A 23,421-nucleotide genomic window follows, 5' to 3' on the forward strand; every position below is an offset into this window, starting at 1 on the left:
TCAATACTTATGAAGTAGATTTTTTAAAACCCCTAATTTATATTGAAATACAATTCTCAAAATATTTTTTTAAAAACCAAGTTTATAAACTCTAGCATCATTATGATATGAGTGTGACCCTGTTCCTTGAAGACTATATCAGCAGTCACCAAGCTCTAGGAATGTGTTTTGATGCTGGAAAGACTTATGATATGGGCCAGTGATGGTCTGTGAATAGCCTAAGTTAAAAAAAAAGCTCATCACCAGTAGATTGTCCACCAATTGATACATTTTCTAGCCAAATAAAATCATATGAAGACAGACTACTCAGTGAAAGAATTTAGGCTGCCTTGGGGTTATCCATACTGAAAAAAAAATTGAAATTGAAATTGAAAAAAAAATATTTTACTAGATTTGTCTTTCTTGATATTTTGGATCCCAATTCTGCTATCCAACATGCTTCCAATCTCTTCCAGGTTTGTTTTACATGTGCAAATTTAATAAACAAGTCTTCTGTATGTCTTTGTCCTAATCAATAGGTTTTTTTAACTGAGGCCAAATTTCCATTGACATTCTATTAGTGTGACATATAAAAAGTTTGAAAGACATAATTTCAGGGTAATTAGTAATCAATTTTATTAATTATGGCTAGCAGATAATTAATAAAATGATGGTCATTTGGCTTTCTCTCATAAACGAAATCATGGAGGCCACTCATACTTATAAACCCTTGGAAGAGTAGGTGTTCTGGATAGGTAAAAATCAACTCTGATTGGTTAACATTTAACCAATTACAAATCCACATAACTAGACTAGTAAACACGTACATATGCACACATACACAATGCACACACATGCACACACACACACATATGCATATTCAGCCCACAACTCTATCCTGTCCACAAAATTTTTGTAAGAAAACATCAGATGTCTTGTTGAATCCCATTTTTGTTATTTCTATAACATTCTCAAGATCTACCAGTCTAATAAACTTGTTTGTTTGTTTTTTACAGACAAGTCCAAACTTCATTTAAAACTACATTTTAGGTTTAAAGTTACTAAACAAATCTCAAATAAAAAATAAAAATATATATATTTTATTTTAATATACTTTTATTTCATTTGGCATTATTTCTTCTTGAGAAACCCATTTAATCTCATAGCAATCATTTCCATACTCTCTAAGTGCTTAAAACTAATCTCTTTATTAATGCTTTGTAAAATTTTCCCAGGAATCGATCAAGCTCACTGGATTATATTATGAAATACACCCTATACCCACTTTTGTAAATTAGGATCTGATAGCTTTTCTCCTATTCACATGATTTTTCAAAGACTACTACCAGTTGACCTCTCAGTTCTTTCAGGTCCTGTAATCCATTTCAATCAGGCCTAGGTGATTTTTGTTATGTTAGGGTTTTTTATTACCTTTCTATGAAACATTTTGTATTAGCTAATATTTGGCACTATGTCTTCATCATTCTCTAGTTTCAAGTAACTCATATTGTATTTAAGTTATACTTTGCTTCTTTTCTCTGTAGCTAGAAAATATCATTAACATCTGTAAGAAAAGAAGTAATAGGAGAATAAAGAAAAAGCGAAATTCAAATAAGTCAAATTTTGATGTTTGATGTTATAGTAGAAAAATGGTTGTAGGAAAAAGTATTTGAATTAGTGAATAAAATTATCTTTTAACTTTCACATACCTGAAAATATTTATCCATTCAATAAAACATATATAATTGACAGCTTGTAACTGGATCAATAGCTTATATCACTGACTGTGGAAAACTTCTGTATAACTAAAATTATAGCAAAAATTTTCCACACTTTTGACTGGAACTTGGGAACTGCATTTAGTTCATAATTAAGATCAGTTTTAATATATATTACGTTTCTTTGACTATGTAAATGATCAGGGTTTGGAGAAGAAAAAAAATATATATATATGTATTGCTCATCCTACTTAGCCTAGCACATGGCTTCTGTTTTCTATTGAAAATATAAATAATTATGGAATTGTAGTTTGTAGGATTCTAGAATTTTATAACTGGCTCTGGACTTTAACCTAACATGATGTCTTTGTTTTATTACAGTGGTTATGGGTCACCCACATTTCCTCAGATGGACAGAGATCCTAACTCTAAAACAAGTGCAAAAGCTCTATATGGTATGGCTCATTTATTTGATATAGTATTTCTATTCTTGGATGATTTTTAAGAAATGAATTTTTAATTCTTGATTAGATACTTATTTTGTGTGTAATACTCAATTATATTTTGGGGACCAACCTTTTGCTATTTGATCTGAATTTTTCATAGTACTATATACTTTTGAAGGCTGTATTAAACACTGTTCTTCAAGAAAACTAAGCAATAGCTTCTTTGTTACTAGCGTACATTTTGAAGTATAGAAGATACTTCCTGTGACACTACCCATGGAATTTGCTTCCTTGGAACTGCCTTACAGACTGAGGTCTAATCAAGTTGATTGCAATTCGGCAGTTAACAAGTCTCTTAATCATGACTCTTGAGTATTTTTAATGTTGGTGGCTCTGGACAGCCGCCACAAAAAATGTCAAGGTCTTCCCTGTGGTATTTAGAAGCACGCTTCCCACTTGGCATCGTATACTGTCAGTGCTCCAGTTCTGCCAGCTCTTTTTTTGTTGTTGTTGTTGCTTTTGAGAATTGAGGAATAACACACTGGTCCAAATACAGACTCTGCCTCTGAAATAAGATATCTTTGAAAAAGTATATATAAAATTATAGATTCAAAAATTAACATTGTTTGTAAGTCACACTCGAGTTTTTTTAAGCCTCGTATTCAGACAAATATAATGGGATCATTTGCAGAGCAATCTTAGGCATCTCTGAAAAGTGTATTGTGTCAAAAGGGATCAAGATTTCTAGGCTTCAAATTGCCTTTCTGATTTTATTGTCTTACAGTAAAGCAATAGTTTTAAAATTCCTAGAATTCCTAGAGTAGTGTTCTACATTACATTAAAACTCTTGGCCTCTGTTCTTACTTATGTAGTTACTGTATGGCCTTTGTGACCTATTGTATATTTCAATAAACTGGACATAATACCTTCCATGAACAAATTTTAGCATTGACTTGTCTTTCTAATTTAACATTTAATGTCTATACTTTTTACAGGTATATATTGATTGGTTATGAAAGCTTTAGTTTTACAATTCCCAACAATGTAATAGAATGAGTAACTTAAAAAAATTGTAAGTATATTGATATAGCCCCCAACTATCTTAATGACATACTACAAAAAAAAATACTAAGTACACTGTACTCTCTGCCCTGGCCAGATCCCCTTTAGAGAACTGTGTTTAGTTCATGGCATCATAGTATAAGAAAGATGCTTAATAAGATGGAAAGTGTCCAGAGCAGAGAAACCAGGATGCTAAAGGGCCTTCAGTCCACATCATATGAGGGTAAGCTGAAAAATTGGTAGTTTTCCCTGGGGAGGAAGGGGATTAGGGTGGATGGAGGGACATTATAGCTTTGTGTAGGAATCTGAAGGGCTGTCATATAAAAAAGAAAGATCAGATGTGTTCTGTTTGGACCCAGAAGGCAGTCAGGAATAATAGGATAAAGTTGTAAAAAGGCAAATTTAGATTGGATATCCTAAAATTAGGGGCCTCCAAAAGTGGAACTGGTTGTGATGAAAAGGAATTGGTTCCTCCTTTAAGAAAAGATTCATTTGTTGGATGTGGTATAATGGGGAATTCCCCGCAAGTGGCACTTGATTGACTAATTATTCTGTAAACTAATTTTGTTTTGAGGAGAGAATTCAAGTATTATTTCCTGAATAATTCTATTTAAAAGTTGCTTTGTAGTCTGCCTATTTGGTAATAGAATAGGTTATTAGTCAGATAAAAATAGGGTAATACTTTATCCCTTTAAAATTCTATGCTTCAATCATAGATTCCTCTGAGACTTTATTTTTTGTATTTAAAACTGAGGAAACTTTGTGTTTTCTTAATTGAAAACACACTGGTGTGTGTATATACTCACGTATTAACCATGTCTATGTGGAATATCCATGGCTAATTTTTTATTCCATGTTGACCACTCACATTACCCGTGAACCTCTTTCAATACCACTGACATTATATGTATATAAATATGCGTGTATATACATGGAATGAATATAAACCCAGAACATAACTCAGAAAATAAACATGCTTTAAAACAGCATGTAATAAGGCATTCTGGCAAGATAGCTTAGTGTTTATGACTAAGTCAATTTGCTCATCTCCACATCATCTCTTCAGAACAGTAACAGATGTGCCATAGTGAGTAAATGAACAATAAACAGGAGAGGGGATATATACCAGAAAAACTGGCATAAAAACTGAAGAAATGATTGAGGAAAAAAAGAGACCCTGATAGCAATAAATAAATAAATATGAGAGTAAAAAATGAGTAAAATCTTGGGAAGGAAAGTAACAAAACTCAAAAATAATGATATCAGCTATATGTTCAGAATAGAGAATGAGCTTATCATAAGAACCTCACAGTGATTGGGAAACATAGTATGAGATAGAAAGTTTGTTGTGACATATATAAATATGGACCTAAAAGTACTGAAAGTAAAAAAAGAAAGAAAGAAAGAAAGAAAGAAGACAAGAACAAGAGTCTCAAAAGCATGGGATAGTTGGCTAAAATGCCTAATAAAACTGGGTATTCTACATGGAATAGAATGACCCAAATGAAATACACAAATTTTGAAATGGGAGAGCAAAGAACAGAATAAAATTTTAAAATTGTAGACCTGGAAAAAGACTTGCTTTCTATAAATCAATGCAATTAACCTAGAGGACAGAGTCTGGCAAGACAATTGAACAATTTTTATCTCCCAGGAGAAAAAAACTTTTGAAAAAGAATTTGAATATTGATCCAGGAATTTATGTAGAAAAATTACCTTGAAATATTAGAAATGAAGGGCAAAATGCAGATTAACATATAACCCCAACAAAGAAGAACTATAAATTTCACTCAACCAGAAACAGGGTTGCCAAATTCCAGAGCTTTGGCATCAAAGAGAAACTCTTGCACAATACAATTCAAACATCAAAAATATCTATTTGAATCATATAATATTAATAAATGAGGATGAGAAATGAAAGGGAAACTGCCTTATTCTTCTCCATTTTCTATCCTGTAAAACTGAGTATATTTCTTCGTAAGAAAATATGTCTCTAAAGTAATATCAGACCCATTTTTCCTGCATGGGCCTGTGAGGCTGGACAACCAGGCAGTGCTTTTTGACTAGCAAATTGCTCTCTTGTAGGTCATTGACAAAGTAAACAGACAAATGTTAAAAAATTAAAAAGATGGAAGTTAAGGTACAGAATGAGTGAAAGCAAGGATGTTTTGATACTTACATGCTGTAAGGGTGAATTGTTGTTTAGTTATTTTCAGTTATGTCTGACTCTGTGACCCCTTTTGGGGTTTTCTTAGCAAAGATAACTAGAGTGGCTTGCCATTCCTTCTCCAACTCATTTTCCAGATGAGGAAACTGAGGCAAACAGGGATAAGTGACTTGCCCAGCTAGTCAGTGTCTGAGGCCAGATTTGAACTCAAGTATTACCGACTCCAGGCCTGGCACTTTATCTGCTGCACCACACTATTATTTAACTAAATGGTGCATCAAGCAATCAAGCAAATTCATAGACAGGACTGGGAAAGAAAGGGTGATTTCAAACTACACTATTTGCATTAGGCTCAGAAGTGTAAAAAAATGCAATAAACTGATAAAGTAAAACTTGGATCTTTTTCTAGACATTCATTAACTGTTTATATATCCTAAAATGTTTCTAGTAATCAGAGTAAAACTCATGGGCCTGCAGTTTATAGATTCAGTTTCCTTCCCTTCTTTGAAAATAGAGACAGTATTTATCCATTTCCAGTTCTTTAGTGTGCCTATTTTTTATAAGCTTTCAAAAGATTTGTGACCATGGCTCAGCAGTCACATCTGCTTTTTATTTTAATATCCAATGGCAGAAGTGTAGAACATGAGGCCTACAGACCACGTACAGCTCACAACACTCTCAAGCGTGGCTGGAATCAGATAAAAGTACAATTGAGAATAGTTAACAATTTTTAAAAATACAATAAAACATAGATAATATTAATATGTGGTTTTCTAAGTCAATACGTGGCCCACAGGGATCTTTATGTACAGATTAGCGGCCCCTGTTTCTATTTGAGTTTGACACCACTGCCTTAGGACATTGTTCATCTGGGTCATCTGACCTGCCAATGCCCCCTAAAGATATCCTTAGGCCTGTCTTCTATTCTGTCCCTGCACCATAAGGACCACCAGGCTTTCTCCTTGTCCTGCAGCTGAATCCTTATTTGTGCTTATTCCTTCACTTTGCATGTGAGGTCTTTGAGTGCAACAACTATCTTGTTTTTCTATTTGTATTCCTGCCACTTTGTACTGTGCCAGACTTTCTCTTCAATATGATATCTTATTCTGTTTACATACTTGTGCAAAAATACCCCAACCTATTCACTTTTACCAAGCCCAAATTCGAACTGGATCTCAAAAGACATTAGGCACCTACTCTGCATATTACCGATACTGACTTTCATGCAAAAACAAAACAAATGGTGTAAAATTTATCCAGGAAATATCATTAGAAAAGGATGTAGATTTAGAAAACCACATATTAATATTGTCTATGTTTCATTGTATTTTTAAAAAATTGTTAATTATTTCCCAGTAACACTTTAATCCGGTTCCAGCCACACCTGAGAGTATTGTGGGCTGCATGTGGCCTATCAGACTCATGCTTCACATTTCTTCCATGACTCCTGAGCCGCGGTCAGAAATCTTTTGAAAGCTTGTAGAAAATGGGCATCCCCAAGAATTGAAAAAGGATAAATATTGTCTCTGTTTTCAAAAAAGAGAAGAAAATTGAATCTATAAACTACAGGAAAAAAAGGAAATTAGATGCTCTCTTATAGTCTGCTTACTTGTTGTGGGCAGCAGTTCCCTCTTAGATATTTATTTTGTTCTATCATTTCCACTGCAAAGATTATTCTCCTTGGCAGAGCAAAGTAAAATAATAATTGAAGGGATTTGTCTTTTTCCTCTATCATTTGTGGTCATTATTCTTTGGTCTTCTTTTGTTAATCCTCTTCTTTCCCCCCAATATAGCTTAATATTTTTTAAACTTCACTCTTGTTTCTCTTCAATTTTTTATTTTGTATCTTCATTAATTTAATTATTAAAAGTTTCTTATCCCTCTTGGGCTGACTTCCCCAGTAGAATTTCAGTTTTCAATAGCCTTTCTCCAAACTCTTTGGAATGTGCTATCCCCAAATCTTTGGTACCTGTCAACCTATTCCTGGCTTTCTTCTCTTTCTCTATCATAAACTCTTTTTTTCTTTTTTTTTTTTTCCAGCAATTGGGGTTAAGTGACTTGCCCAGGCTCACACAGCTAGTAAGTGTCAAGTGTTTGGTCTGAGGCTGGATTTGAACTCAGGTCCTCCTGACTTTAGGGCTGGTGATCTATCCACCATGCCACCTAGCTGCCCCTCTGTCACAAATTCTAAGATCAAGTGATGAACCTTCATCTAAGGTTCCCATCATTTGTACACCAGCAACCAAGTCCTCCTTGTTAGTGAATGTCAGATCCAGAACAACATTTTACCTTTTTGGTTCCTTCGCCTTTTGAAATATGATATTTTTTGCAAACTCAAGTAAAGAAATGATTAGCTGCTTGGAGAACACCAGTAGATCTACGGAGAATTGAAATCACCCACACTATATTAGGAAGCCACAAGTGTTGTGTAATATACTCAGCTGACAATATCTATTTTGTTCTGCTTCCATTGATCTTCACTTGAATGTTTTCCACTATATGCTTTCTCATCTGGTGCCTGGATTTTCTCATATGCATATATTCTTTCACATATCTTGCTTCTTTTGCATAAGATCCATCCTAGCATGGTTATTTTCTAGTCATGGGTCCCCTTCCACCAAATGTCAGTCATACGTATAAAGCCAAATTTTTCTTTTGTTAAAATCTCTAGTTCATCTTGTTTTTTAATAATACCTTGCACATTTGTGTAAATTCTTGTGAGACCATGGGTTAAATTCTGCATACTTTCTTAACTTTTGTTAACTTTTGTGCTTCTCTGCTATGATTCCTTTTCCAATGCATGCTGTTTGTGGAATCTGATAATGTGGATAGATGTACAGATAGTTTTCTCCTTCCCTCTTAGTTTTTCATTTTAAAGCTCTTTTGATTTGATTTGTAAGACTCAAAGCAAGTGCATTCTTACCTGCTCTCATTAGGCATATTCCATTTCTGGCTGAAAGCTTGCAATTCAAATTTTTAAGCAGTGGTCCTGAAATACAAATCTCATTCTCAGGCTCTATCTTATTAAATGGCTATTCACTTCTCAAATCTGTGTTTCCCTATTGAAACCCTACACTTACTTCAATGAGTAGCAAGCATGAAAATAATGACCTTTTCCCTGATGTCTTCAGTTTCTTCTACTAGTCTTCCTTATCTTTAGCAGGACTCTCTAGTTTCTTTCTGAAAGAGTATCATTTGTCCCCACACAAATCATGAGAAGTGAATAATCATATCTTCCTGACAAATCTTGAGAGGTTTTCTGTCTTGTGCTGGGTACGTATTCCTATAAAGCAGTAGATCTCTCCTTTGTTGTTATTGGGGTAATGAAGTGGTGTCGGGACCAACCACCACTTCCTCTTCTCCTTCTGACCCTTGCCAGGTGATCTCACCTTCCAGCACCTTTTGATCCACATCAGCATTCCTTGGGGTATTGACAGCTGTTCCCTCTTGGGGAATGAAATACTCCTCTTCAGGAAGAGCCTCCTTCTTGTTTCTTAAGAGTGTCCTGGTCATTTTTTTTCTCCTCTGTGTGAGGTTCTTTCACCTCAAGTCCACTCACTATTCAAGACATTCTTCTCCCTCTTTAAATACTTTTCCCCTTTATTTTCACAGTGCAGCATTTCTCAGAGGTGGGGGAGAAGGGATTGTTTTATTTCATTTTTTTTTTGCTTGAGAGAAAGTTAGCACTTTATTGGCCCTAATAACTAGAGAGTGGAGACACAGTCCTCAGTCAATGAAAAAATATTCATTAAATGCCTAGTGTGTGCCAGACACTCTTATTCTTGAAATAATAACATGGTGAAACTGAGGTGAGGAGTGAATGCATTCTAGGCTCATGGAAAGGCCAATGCAAAGGCATACATATGGGAGATATCAGAGAGTGTTGTGCGTGAGGAAGGAGAGAAAGCCAGTTTGACTGGACTTTTAGGAGGGAGAGTAATGTCTAGTGAATCTAGAAAGATAGATTGGGGCCAGGTTGTAAAGGATTTTAAATAATAACAGTGCTTTAAAGTTTGTAAAGCACTTTCCATATATTTATCTCAACTGATAACATTTTAAAAGCTGAAGAAAGGTGTTTGTATTTTATCCTGTATACAATAGGGAGCCAGTAGAGTTCATTGAGAAGGGGAGTGACATGGTCAGATATGTGCCTAAGAAAAAATCAATTTGGCATCTGTGTCAGGAGATTGGAATGTGGAACAGGTAGGTCAGTTGGGACATTTTAGTGTAGGTGACGGTCAATAGGGGTTTCAGCTAGGGTGGTGACCAAAGTCATAACAGAAGAGAGCATATGGAGCAATTCCGTATCATTCTCTTTAGATGATTTTCATTTAGCTCTTTAGCTAAATGCTGGTGTCTGACTTCTAGTATTGCTTCTAAAGAACTTTTTTTTCTTTCAGATTGATAGAATGTTCTGCAAATTTACAACCAGATTAAAATTCAAATAAATTCTTAGTCAAGCTATGAATCCTATTCTTCATATTACTTATCATCAGATTTCCCACATCTACTATACTTTTTCCTTGTGAGCATAGCTGTAGTAAAGTGAAGTTGTAATGTAATTTATATCTTTGTAATTTTTGCCTCTTTTTTTTTATAACAATTTTTTGGTCATTACAGCAGAGCCTCCAAAGAAATAGACTATTCCGTAGATGTTACACTAATTCCTTTTTCCCAATGGTACTTTCTAGTCACATAGCATCTGAGTCTGAAATAGTCAGTTTCATATTTAGCCTAAGTATAATTTAATGTGTTGGACATAACTTGTCTTAATGTAGTAATACCTCATTTATCTAGCATCATTGGGAAATTGTCACATAAATGAACTTTCAATATAATTGGAAAAAGCAAAACTTTTAAAATATTAACCAACTCTAGTGGAAATCCTTCTAAAATCCATTGAACAGCTCTCTACCTTCTTAGATAGAACATAACCTTCTCTTGATGACTTAAGGCTATCTTGATGAATAGAATTTAATTAAATATATGGTAAGCATATATTAAATGAAATGTACTTTGTTATAGGTTCCCCAGGGTATATAAAGATGAAAACAGTCACAGCTCCTGCCCTTAAAGAATTTATGATTTAATAGAGGAAGTGATGAGTGCACACATGACTTATATGACAGGATGTGATACATCATGAAAAAGGTACAAAGTACCATGAAGATATTTGAATGTACCTTCCTAGAATATAATCCTGATAATACTGTGAAGGCTCAGGAGACACTGAGGGACTAGTGGCCCCAAAATGCTATGTTTTTTTACTGTGTCTATTTATTATTATAGTCATTGTGCTTTCTCCCTTCAAAGTCAACTTACTTATCTTTAAAATCAATGTGTCTGCTTTTATTAGCACCACTTCAGAAATTCCCTAGCTTTTAAAATTGTTCTGCTGTTGGCAGAAAACCAAATAATGAATTTTGCATAAAATTGTATATAAAACAAAAGTGAATATTATGTCTGAGTTAGTGATTGAGGAGATATCCTACGATTGAAGCACATGAGCCTAGTGGCATCTATTTTAATTACAAATCTTTATTTTTTTTAGACTCTCAGTTATGTTGTACATAGCTGAAGCAGCTGGAGAATTGACTTTCAGAAAAATGATATAGTTAGTATTTACAACATGACCATTTATAATTAGGAAATTTGAAGTCAGTAACTATATCCTGAAAAATCCAAATTATAAGAAATTCTTCTTTAACAGTCATTATTCTTGATTTTATTACCAATTCTTCTCACTGTGAATAATCTATGTTGTTAGAACAACTGAAAACATAGAAATGAGATCCACAGATTCCCCAGTTATCATTTTAGCCATTGTTCTATCCTCTTCATAAATCATTTTTGTGGCCATTTTTAAAGTTAGGAAAATCAATTTGAATATGTCCCTAGGACCCATGCATGGTATGTACCTGTGGAAGGAATATGTATGAACAGGGAGTGTACATCAGAGCAACCTTCAGAGGGGACATATGAGATCATGGCATTTTTTTTAAAGAAATCTTGAATGTGAAACAAATTAGAAAAGCAAGCTCCAGAAAAATAACTGCCTGGAGTAACCCAATGTTCAGTCGTCCCAAAAAGACAAACATTAGAGAAAGTAATCCTCATTTTATAAGTTCTGGGGCAGAAAGCACTCTCTGTGAGAAGTTAGGGGTGGTGCCCTTAGATGGGCAGGTTCATTTTTCACCACAACCAGCTTCTGGCTCCACTGGATGACACTGACCCAGTGGAGGGCAGCCATATGGAAAGCTTTATGATATTTGTTCTTTTTATTTGTTTTAAATTATCAATGCTTTTTTCTTTTACAGCATTTACCTAATACATGTATCTCTGTCCCCCCCCAACAAAAAAGTTAAGCAAATGAAACTGACAGACTATTGACACACTATTCTACACTCAATACCCTTCAACTTTTTACTGAGAGAAAAAAAAGCATTTCATCAATATTCTAAATCAAGATTAATTATTTATCTTAATCTGAATTTTTATTGCCTTTATTACCATATCGCACAGCATAATTGCCACAGATTTTATGTCAAATTTTGCAGAAAGGGGTGAGGTGCTACCATTATGTGAAGCTTTAAAAATTATGCTGGTATTCCTTAAAAATCATTTATTACAAAACTGTCTTTGGTACAAGATTTGGATGCACAGAATACTCATGAATATATGCTAAAATTGGGAAGATGCAAGCCTTACCATGTCACGTGACTTACTCATGGCAGCTTCACCTGCCCGCCTGCTCCCCTTGTGCCTACGGCTCTTCATTGGATTTAGTTAGGACTGCAGCACTCTAAAGAAACCAAGTCGGCTTTTGGAAATATACTAACAATGAGCATGCCCTGAGAACCTAGGCTCGTAATGTACAAGAGATAAGTGTATATCCATAAGCCACTGGTAAATACATTGCTGTTCTGTTTGTTTACCTTTTCAGTGGTGTGATGAATAGAATTATACCATGTGACAATTATGCAATGAAAGGTTATAAACCGATTTTTGGACTGGAAAAAATATCAGGATGCGACAATTATGTGGTGGTGATGATCATGCAATAGAATATGGTATTTCCCTTCTAAACATGTTTTTTAATTCTGCTTTCTTTACTTTATATAACTTCGTACAAGTGTTCTCTGGTTTCTTTGAATCCTTCAAATTTGTTGTTTCTACCACAGAACGTGCTATTAGTAACATGGGGTTTTCTCCCCAACCCATTTTTGTCCTTATTTTGCTATATGCTTGGTAGTAGATGAATGGCTAGGTTCAAGGGTTCAAATAATTTAGTGACTTTTCTTGAAAATTACATGTTGGAATGGTTGGACCAGTACAAAGATTCACCAGCCAATGTATCGATGTTCCTGTCTTCCCATAGCTCATTCACTGTTGCTGGTTTGTGTTTTATCGTATTTGCCAATTTCATGTGAAATGAAGCCAGTGTTGCTAACATTTTCATTTCCCCTTGTGCTTGTTTTATTCCATAAATATGTCTAAATGTCTCATCAAAAATGATATTTTTTATTTGTTAATTGCATTTCTCAATTCTGAAGATTATTCATATCTTTTGATAACTTAGCTTTTAGGAAATGGCCCTTAGTCTCATATTTTTACATCAGTTCCCTATAGCAAATTTTATTCTCAGTTATTTTATTGAACTTCCCAATCTAGTTTCTTTCATTTTTGTTTGTGCAAATATTTTTTAATTTTATGTATTTCAAACAATCTATTTTATCTTTTGTGAACACCTCTATCCTTTGGTTTAGAATACTCTATAAATGTGAAAGGTATCTCCTTCCATTCTCCTGATTGCCTGTGTTATTTTTTTTGAGCAATGTAACTTTTATATTTAGGTTGAGTATCCATTTAGAACTTATGGAAATGTGTAAGTGTTGATCCAAAGCTTTTCTGCCTGATGCATAACCAGTTTTCCTAGTAGTGTTTGTCAAATAAAGAGGGCATAGTTTTACAGTAGGTACTGAATGGATTTTTAATATCAACTTTAAAAAGTTAATAATTTATTGTTGTTAAGTCATTTTTCAGTCTCATCCAACTCTTTGTGGCCCCATTTGGAGTTTTCTTGGCAAAGATACTGAAGTGTTTTGACATTTCCTTCTCTAGCTCATTGTACAGATGAGGCAACTGAGGCAAACAGGGCTCATTGACTTGCCTGCTGTCACAACTAGTAAGTGTCTGAGGCAGGATTTGAACTTAGGAAGAGAAGTCTTGTTGACTCCAGGCCCCATACTCTATTCACTGCACTACCTAGCTGCCTTGTAAAAAGTTAATAATAGAGTGAGTGGTGTTAAAAGATTTATAAGGTGGGATTAAAGCAACTCATTTGGCAAGTAAGGAAAGAAGTAGAGCTGTGAGGGAATGTTTGAGTCATCAATGACATATATTAGGCAGAGCTGGTGTTTTTTTATGAGGAGAGAAAGATTCGTTCTGGTATTGGAAGTTTGGACTTAAAAATGAGATGTCCATTTTTAAGCAGCACATTTCCATGTCAAGCCTGTGTTCTCAACATAGGGCTGGCATTTTTTCATATGACCATAAATCATTATTGATTAAAGAAATGCAAATTAAAACAACCTTGAGGTATCATTTTATACCTACCAGATTGGCTAAAATGATAGAAGGGGAAAGTAACAAATGTTGGAAAAATTGGGACACATTCATTGTTGGTTGTGAACTGATCCAATCATTTTGGAGAACAATCTGGAATTATGCTCAAAGAGATATTAAACCTGTGCCCTTTGACTCAGCAATACCACTAGGTCTATTTCCAAAGATAATTAGGGGAAAAGGAAAAGAACCTATATGTTCTAAAATGTTTGGGGCAGCTGTCCTTGTAGTGGCAAAGGACTAGAGGTTGCAGGAATGCCCATCAATTGGGGAATAGGTGAATAGATTGTGATGTATGGTTGTCATGGAATTCTACTGTGCTATAAGAAATGATGAGCTCAGTGATTTTAGAAAAACATGGAAAGATCTGCACAAAATAATGAAGAGCAAAGTAAGCAGAACAATGAGAACATTATATACAGTAATAGCAATATTGTTTTAAGACTGACTTCAAGCAAATAAGTTATTTTCACTATTATAAATATCCAAATTAACTTTTTAAGAACATATGAAGAAAGGTACTATCTGCATCCAGAGAAAGAACTGATAAATGAAAGTATGTAGTTTTACATATATATATCTATTTGTGTTTAATTGGTAGCCATTTCTAGGGCAGGGGGTGGGAGGGAGGGAAGAAAAAAAAGAAATTTACTTGATAATTTTGTTGTATATTTGAGAGAAATAGCAAGTTGTGCATAGTAGATTTGCAGGCTCATGTGCAATCATCTTTTTTTGTACTATGTTATAGAAATGCTTTATTCCATAAATATGTCTAAATGTCTCATCAAAAAAAAAAAACCATAGGACTGGTACAACCTCATAGATAAGTAGCTTAGGATAAGATCCTGGTTCATAACATAGGTGAGCTCTTCAACAATGGAGTATTTCCATCTTATACATTTCTTTGAGAAACTTCACCGAAGTAGATTGTAGGCATGTATGGAAAAGGAGTGTTTGATAATTTCCATTTCCATGATGGTAATTTTCTAAGTTTTAAATTTCATTGGTGGTTGATGTTAGCTTTTCCATTGTCACCTGTACCTTAGTCAAGTTTTCTGAAGTGTCATGAAATTTCTTGTACAACATCTCCAGCTCCTGATTATATTTTGGATGTACTTTTTGAGAATTAAGGTAATGCTGTTGCATTCTAATTTCACCTTGTCTTCAGTCAGTGGACTGATTTTGATGTTTGCTATTTTGTTTGCAATAGAAAACCCCATATTGTTGAGAGTCTCCCATTTCAATAATAAATTATGCCAATCTGCAGCGTTGTCTTTAATTTTTCTTGTGTTGACAGATAAGACAGTTCTTTTAGAAGTAACCATGCTAGAGTTCTTCACGTCCATGACATTAGCACATTAGACCCAGCCTAGAATGGGCCAAGCTCATTCTTGCAGATGATGTACCAGATACTATTGAGTGGGACTCAAGCATTTTTGTTGATCTCCTCTTATAGGAGATGGCATGTTTCCTCTAACTTTCCCTTCATTTCAATACCACCATCATGCCCTTGCTGTGGGCTCCATTCCTACCATCTTCTGGTGGATCAGCCCATCCTAGTGAAATGAGTTGCAGGCCTTGAGATTTTTGGGCTCAGTGCTCAGCTGTCTGTCATGTTTGGTGAGGAAACTGGAGCAATTATGTGAGATCATCCAATACAGATTTACCAACATGGCAGCAGAGGCTTACATAGAAAGGGCCCAGAGATCTTTTGGATGCATCATTTTGCTTAACAATTTTAACTCTTCTTTGAAGTTGCAATGGAGTTTTATTGGGAAATGGTTAAAGAAAACCCATCAGCCTAGCACTAGTTAAACACTATAGAAAGAATCTGACCTTTTTCTTCTTTTCTTTTCCCTCTGATGTAAAATGGTCAGTAGCCAAAGTGAGGACAAAAAGAAGGCATGAGTAATGTGTGCCAAACTCCCAAAGTGAAATTTGATAGACATCTTCACCACTTCACATCTATACACACAAGTACTGTGTATATTTTATATGTACGTGATATATAATGTAAATTCATAATATACATGTATTTACAATATATGTATATTATACATAATATTATGTATTAAATACACTTTTCTTATGTGTGTTTCCTTAAATATATGGCTTTCTTTAATAGATAACTTCTTCCAAATAAATGTCTTACCTTTCTACCTTCTTCTACTTCTTTTTTTTTCTTCCTCACTATATCTTATTCTTAATTTTGGCTTTCTACTGTCACTATAGCAGGTACCTATACTCATCACTCATTAAGGTCTACCCCACCTTCAATATTTAGTTATTACAGTGTCTAACATTTTTCTCATGTGTGCAAGACTCCTTTATGTTTTAAAAACCAAGACCACATCCTCCACTCTTTTTTGCACCACAGTTTCATTAGAGACACATTTTATATGTTTGATTCTTTTTTTAAACTTGTACTTTTCTTTTTTTATTTATTTTTATTGATCAGTTCATTTTGATTTATCAGCAATCATTTCCATAAGCTTTTGAGTTTTAAATTTTTCTCCCCTTCCCTCCCTCCCTTCCTCCCCAAGATGGCATGCAATCTGATATAGGCTATACATACACATTCCTATTAAACATCTTCACATTAATCGTATTGTAAGGTAGAATTAGAACCAATAGAAAGAACCACAGGAAAGAGGAAACAAAACAGATGGAAAAAAAAGAGCAAACAGTATACTTTGATCTGCATCCAAACTCCATAGTTCTTTCTTTGGATGTGGATAGTATTTTCCATCATGAGACCTTTGGAGATGTCTTAGATTTTTGCATTGCTGAGAAGGGCTGAGTCTATCAACATTAGCCATCACACAACATGGCTGTTATTGTGTACAACATTCTCCTGGTTCTGCTCACTTCACTCAGCATCAGTCCATACAAGTCTTTCCAGGTTTTTCTGAAGTCTGCCTGCTTATATGTTTGATTCTTAAATGCTTAAATATTTGAGCTTTCATTTTAACAGAAATATATATGCACATATATATTTCTGTGAAGTACTTGAGAAGTAATGATGTATGATTTTAGCATTAGAAAGCAGTCAAATGTTTAGTTTACCATCTGAAGTTTTCAACCATAGTAACTGGAAGAATAGTGGTACCCTTGATAGTCATAGGGAAATTTGGAAGAGGAATGGGCATGGGGGGAAATGATGGGTTTCAGTTTTGGACAGGTTGAGTTGATGTCTCTAGAGCATTCAGTCTGAAATATCCAATAGGTAACTGGTAATGATGACATTACTATCAATTCCTCTAAGCAGGCAGCTTTGGAGTGTTTGGGGCTTAATATAGTTAGTATAATGTCATCTCTATTTGGAAAAACAAATGAATGTCAACCAATACTATGAATTAGTTTTTTTTTTTAAAGAACACTTGAGTTCTTATTTCTGAATGGTGTGTTTGAAAATAATTTCAAATTTGCATAAGAGAATCTTCTTTTCCAACTTTGTAAATTAGTTCATTTACATTTCAAAAGCATTTTACGTATGTATACATTGGTAATTTCTCATAACTGTTTTCTTCCTTAGGTTCATTCAATGTCTTCTTCATGTTCTTAAATCCTGCTACATTTCATAGAATTTGCATAATCTCAGAAAATAATGTTGGGTAAATGTATCCATTTATGCACTGTACTATATAACCTAAAAGTTCAAAAAAGAGACCACAATTTGAGCCTATTGGCACCTATAAGATCTCCTGATTCTGCTTCACCACTGTTTTTATTAATTTATTTTGATTTACAAACAATCGCTTCCATAAGCTTTTGAGTTTAAAAATTTTTCTTCCCTTCCCTTCCCTCCTCCCTCCCCAAGATGGCATGCAATCTGATATAGGCTGTACATATACATTCCTATTAAATGTATTTTCGCATTAGTGATGTTGTGAGGAAGAATTAGAACCAATAGGAGGAACCATCAGAAAGAGGAAACAAAACAAAACAGAAGAAAAAAAAAGCAAATAATATGCCTCGATCTGCATTCAAACTCCATAGTTCTTTCTTTGGATGTGGATAGCATTTTTCATCATAAGACCTTTTCATCATGTCTTAGATCCTTGCACTGCTGAGAAGAGCTAAGTCTACCAATGTTAGTCATCGCACAACGTGGATGTTCCTGTATACGATGTTCTGCTCACTTCACTCAGCATCAGTCCATACAAGTCTTTCCAGGTTTTTCTGAAGTCCACCTGCTCATCTATCTTATAGCACAAAGCCATTCCCTGGTTCATGAGCAGTCCCTCAATTTCCAATTCTTTGCCACCACAAAAAGAGCTGCTATAAATATTTTTGTACTTGTGGGTCCTTTTCCCATTTTTATAATCTCTTTGGGATACAGCCCTAGAAATGCTATCGCTGGGTCAAAGAGTATGCACATTTTTATAGCCCTTTTGCTCCGTCAGTTTTACAGACATGTTATTTCACCCAATGCTAACCTGATTATAAGTCAAGGAATCTGGAAATTCTATACTGTATTGTCTTTTAGTAAGTCATTTAACCTTGATCTCTTCACTCTTAAAGTTTGGAAGAGGTTTATCAGCTCAAACAAGTGTTTTATGAATCAGTTAAGATTAACATATCAGAGAAAATAAGAGCAGTCTTCAAGGATTGGAGTCTTATTTGTGTCAAGAGGATTTGTTTAAGCTTTAGTATTGTACTGATCCTTTTGGTGGAGATTCTCAGAACAGGTGCATCATTGATACTTATAACTTTGCCCATGCGTATTTGCATAGTTCTTCTGAAAGAGAAATACCCTTCTTTTTTTTTCTTTTTGCAAGAGCCTGTCAGGAGCTCAGATTACCTCCTTAAATATTACTTTGTGTATTAAAGTTAAATTGCATTTGTTTCTAGAATCAGAAAAATGGAAAAATACCTCATATTTTTAAAGGTTATTAATGTGATAGAATAAACTTTTTTTGACCACTTTTTAAAACTTTGTCATTGTATCCTGCATTCCTAGGCCTTCCTATTTCATGTGTAGATAAATCACAGAAATAATAACAATAACAGTAACAAGGATTTCAATGATGATAACAATAACTGGCATTTTATAGCATTTTAAAATTTGCAAATCACTTTTTATAGGTTTTCATTTGACTCTGGTGCAACCTTATGTGTTAAGTACTATAGATATTTTTATCCTTATTTTACAAATGTGGAACCTGATGTACCCAGGGGTTAAGTGATTTGTCCCTGTTCACACCTGTCGTAGTTAAGTGTTAGAGGCAGAATTCAAACCAGGACTTCCTGACTTAAATCTAGCATTTTATGTAGACTAAGAAAGTAAGTTTGAGCAAAGCCCATATTAAATTTTAATTTAGGATATTAGGCAGTGAATCATCACTTTGTTATATAGTAAATCTTTCATTTTTTTCTATGTAACATATTTCACTGAATTATGAATCTTGTATGCATGTTAGTATAGCTTGTTTTTCACGTAGAAACAGTAAGAAAGAATAATTTTTTTTCTTCTTCAGAATTACTGTTGCAATATGATGGGAATGATGAAAACAAAATGTGCTCCTATCCATGACCTTCTCTTTGTTGTATTTGGTGATCACATGTATAAGGCATATTTGATGAGCTGAAAACGCTGAGGTTGCCACATCATGACAACATTGTGGTCAAATATTTTGTGGTGACATTGCTGAGGGTGCTAGCTAAAGTGGGCTTATACATCATCAGGGTAGTAGTCCCAGACTGCTCAGTTGATCCTGAGATAGTTGTTGTGGTCAGAAGAATTCCTGGATAACGACATAATATTTCAAACAGAGGATGATAACATTTCTCCCTCATAATGTAATTTTAGCGAGTGATGTTTTGTAATGGAACTAAGTTAAAATCAGAACACATCTAAGTTATCCTTTATTCAATATGTGGGACCTAACTGTACAATGTACTGTGACATTTTGGAATGAAAATAACAAATTTTAGAAGTTGAACAGGCATTTCTTTTTAATTACCTTGTTTCATCAGGGCAAGATGGATTATACTTCTTCAGATCATCATCCAAACAAAAAAAGAAAGGTAGCAAACGATAAACTTTGTGGTGTGGCTGATCTTACAAGCATTTGATATGCTGCAAAAGCAAAAATAGAATAAATAGTTTGTTTTCAAAGCAATTATTAGTGTGTCTGTGTACAGAGCCTCAGATTTGTGGAATTTAAATTATAAGCACTGTTTCATCCTAAGTGTACCTTACGGTTTGCAAAGATTGCAGGGATTTTTTTCAGTTTTTTAAAAAAGCAATTATAAAACCCAAGTTAATTGCTAATAGTTATTTGGAGCTGGAGTTGGAGTCAGAAGGTCTGAATTCAAATCCTGCCCCTACCACTCTGATAACTGTGACCTTGGGCAAATTTGACGCTTCATTGCCCTAGGCCTCAGTTCCTCATCTGTGGAAAGACTGGATTGATCCCAATGACCTCTGAGGTCTAACCGTTCTAAAACTATGATACTTTCATCTCCTCTTAATAATGAAGTAAAATCTTAGGTTTATTTTTCATTCTAAATACCACTACTCTGAATATGTATCACTTTTATCATTTTATACTGGTTTACTTTTATTTTCAACACACTTTTTCATCTTCTTTTTACTACTACTATTGCTAATTATCATAGCTAGCATTTATATAGCACTTCAGGGTTTAAAAGACACTTTGCAAATATCTCATTTTACCTAAAAATGAAAAGATAGAAAGAAGGTCTCTTGTCTCATATTTTAGGGGCAGCTAGGTGGCACATAGTGCACAGAGCACTGGGGCCTGCAGGCAGAAAGACCTGAGTTTAAATGCAGCATCAGATACTTAGCTATTTGACCCTGGGCAAGTCACTTAACATCTCTTTGCCTCAGTTTCCTCATCTGTAAAATGGGGTTAATAACTGTACCTACCTCACAGGGTTGTTGTGAGGATCACACGAAATAAAATTTGTAAAGCATTTAGTACTTGGCACAAAGTAGGCGCTATATAAATGTTAGCCATCATCATCTTCATCATCACTTTCATCATCATCATCATTATCAACTGAGAAAAGGATATGATATTCTTCCTATATTCTTGATTATAATCATGTTGTAGTTTATATTTGGAAAAAATATTTTGAAGATTTAGGAAGAATATGATCAATTAATCAATTTAAACATGGGTAATATGGCCATTGAATATATTTACCAGTACTTAGATCATTTGTTCTTAACAAATAACTAGTACTAAATATCCCTGTACTACTTTTATATTTATTTAATGATATTTTTGATTTTGCAGCATTATGTAACAGAGAACGAAAGATGCCTATTTGCTTTTTTAAGTAGCTTAGAACAATTATTTCCACTTCTCTTATTTTCTGGATTTTCTTAAGTGAGCTTATTTTTACTACCCTTCAATAGCTTACTTTTGAATAGTCTGTGTGTATGTTGAATATTTAATGAGATGCAACAATTTAAACACATTTTAAACCTCTCTAACCCAATCCATATTTTGCGTTGTAGGAAGCGATGTTTTGCAGTGTTTTTTTAAATAGCGATAATTTTGCTTAATTCATGTAGCATAGTATATATGACACATTTTTTTCAGTTTTCTCTACCTCACTGATGATTTTAACATAAAAATAGAAGAAATGACAAACCAGCCTATATCCCTTTATGAAATTATAGCTCTGTCTATCTAAACTAAATGATTTTGGTACCTTTAAAAATATCATTAACCTGTTAAATTCTGAACAGTTGTGATGGGTCCCTTAGTCTTATGTTGTACTATTAATTACTCTTTTTGTGGCTTCAAGATTTTGTGTAAATGACACATATCTTCAGCTACACAAATACAATGGTGACTTGTCATCAATTGTATTTATATGTGAAGCAGACTTGTTTTAGAGATGATCTTGTGATATGAACCATAGACTAAGAATGAATAAATAATGTCTTTTTCATTTCTTTCAGAACAACGAAAGAATTATGCCAGAGATAGCATCAACATCATGTCAGATACAACTCAGTATCGTGTCGAAGTAAGATGTTTTCCTTCCTTCACTCTATATAATCCTTTTTCTTGATATATGAAAATAATTGGTCAGTTCAACATATTTCAATGAAGAATGAATGCAAATTGTAGATCCACTATCACTATCAGCCACTTTCTGTATATTGCTTTCTTTATATTTTTGTATTATGGAATATTTTTTGAAATTGTAGTAATTTCTTCAGGTGTAGTTGTATTATTTTTAGATGTACCCTCAAGCCATCTCTGCTTGCTTTATTTAGTCAAATGCTTTTACTTTGTAATTTGGTGATTTAACTGGTCTCTTTCAAATCTTTTTTTGAAGGGATGGGGTTATTAATTAAATTCTATTTAGATTCCATTTGTTTATAATAGAACATGCTTAAAAAAGAAGATATGGCTTATTTACTTTTTTCTACGTAAACTCAAATGTTAGCATCTTTAGGTTCAGACTCAACTTAAATGCTGGAAGAATTTCCTTTCCCAGCAAGTAACTTCTATTGATTGTTCAAAAACTAGAAGTGTGCTTTTATCACAGACACTAGCTGGAGCTGATACTTGTTTTCTCTTATATCCCAGATGACAGTAATTCATAATGTTGAAGCTATCAAATGGAACTCTTATTTTCATTGAATTGAACTGTAGTGAAGGTATTTAAATAATTGTAGGGAGGCAGCCCTGGTGTGACAGAAAAAGATTGAGGTTCAAGTAGTGATTTTAACACCTAATGGTTGTATCAATATGGGCACGTGACTCTCCTCTGTGCCCCATGACAACTCTTTAAAACTGTAAGTTAAAAAAGTTTGCTGATCTGTAGGAAGGTTCCATAGCAGCTAGTGACCAAATCAATGGAATCATAAGTCTAGTCCTCCAAAAAGGTATGTTTAAAAGAAGACAAGGTATTAATTCTTCAAAAAAGGAAGTTGGAACTGACATTTTGCTCAAATGTGATAGTAATAGAATAAATCCTTGTTATGGTGTGGTATATTATTGCATAGCATTAGAAATATAGTGGGGTGAATTATTTCCCTTAATTAAAACACTAATGTAACATACTTATCCAACAAATATGTACCTTGTTTGCCCTTTGATGAACAGCATTATAAAAGATTCTAGATTAGTAAGAATTAAAATATTAGAGCCAGAACCATACTATTATTTTTATATATTTCTCTACTGTATTTAACTTATCGATTTGTTTTAGAAAATGACAATGTTATGTTGTATTTGATATCTTTTTAATTTGTATTCTAATCATCAGCACCTGACTACTTTTGTTCTGGATCGGAAAGAGGCTATGATAACAGTAGAAGATGGAATAAGAAAGCTAAAATTGCTTGATGCCAAGGGCAAAGTATGGACTCAGGATATGATTCTCCAAGTTGACGACAGAGCCGTGAGTCTGATTGATTTGGAGACAAAGG

At 34.0% G+C, this 23,421-nt stretch overlaps 1 protein-coding gene and 1 pseudogene across 4 annotated transcripts in view; one reads left to right on the forward strand and one right to left on the reverse strand.

Annotated features, from left to right (window-relative positions):
* Positions 1–23,421, forward strand: part of EPS8 (EGFR pathway substrate 8, signaling adaptor) — a 250,410-nt gene that overhangs the window by 141,073 nt on the left and 85,916 nt on the right. For all 4 annotated transcript variants that reach the window (XM_078155350.1, XM_020994273.2, XM_078155347.1 and 1 more), the window contains 3 exons: positions 2,079–2,152; positions 21,940–22,007; positions 23,259–23,420. In XM_078155350.1, coding sequence (XP_078011476.1) covers positions 2,079–2,152; positions 21,940–22,007; positions 23,259–23,420 — 304 coding nt within the window. The remainder of the gene's footprint in view (positions 1–2,078; positions 2,153–21,939; positions 22,008–23,258; position 23,421) is intronic.
* Positions 14,753–15,343, reverse strand: LOC144456866 (cyclin-dependent kinase 2-interacting protein pseudogene; annotated as a pseudogene).

This window comes from Phascolarctos cinereus, unplaced genomic scaffold (genome assembly GCF_003287225.1).
Source record: "Phascolarctos cinereus isolate Bilbo 61053 unplaced genomic scaffold, phaCin_HiC Scaffold_1;HRSCAF=81, whole genome shotgun sequence".
Classification (NCBI taxonomy): Eukaryota; Metazoa; Chordata; class Mammalia; order Diprotodontia; family Phascolarctidae; genus Phascolarctos; species Phascolarctos cinereus.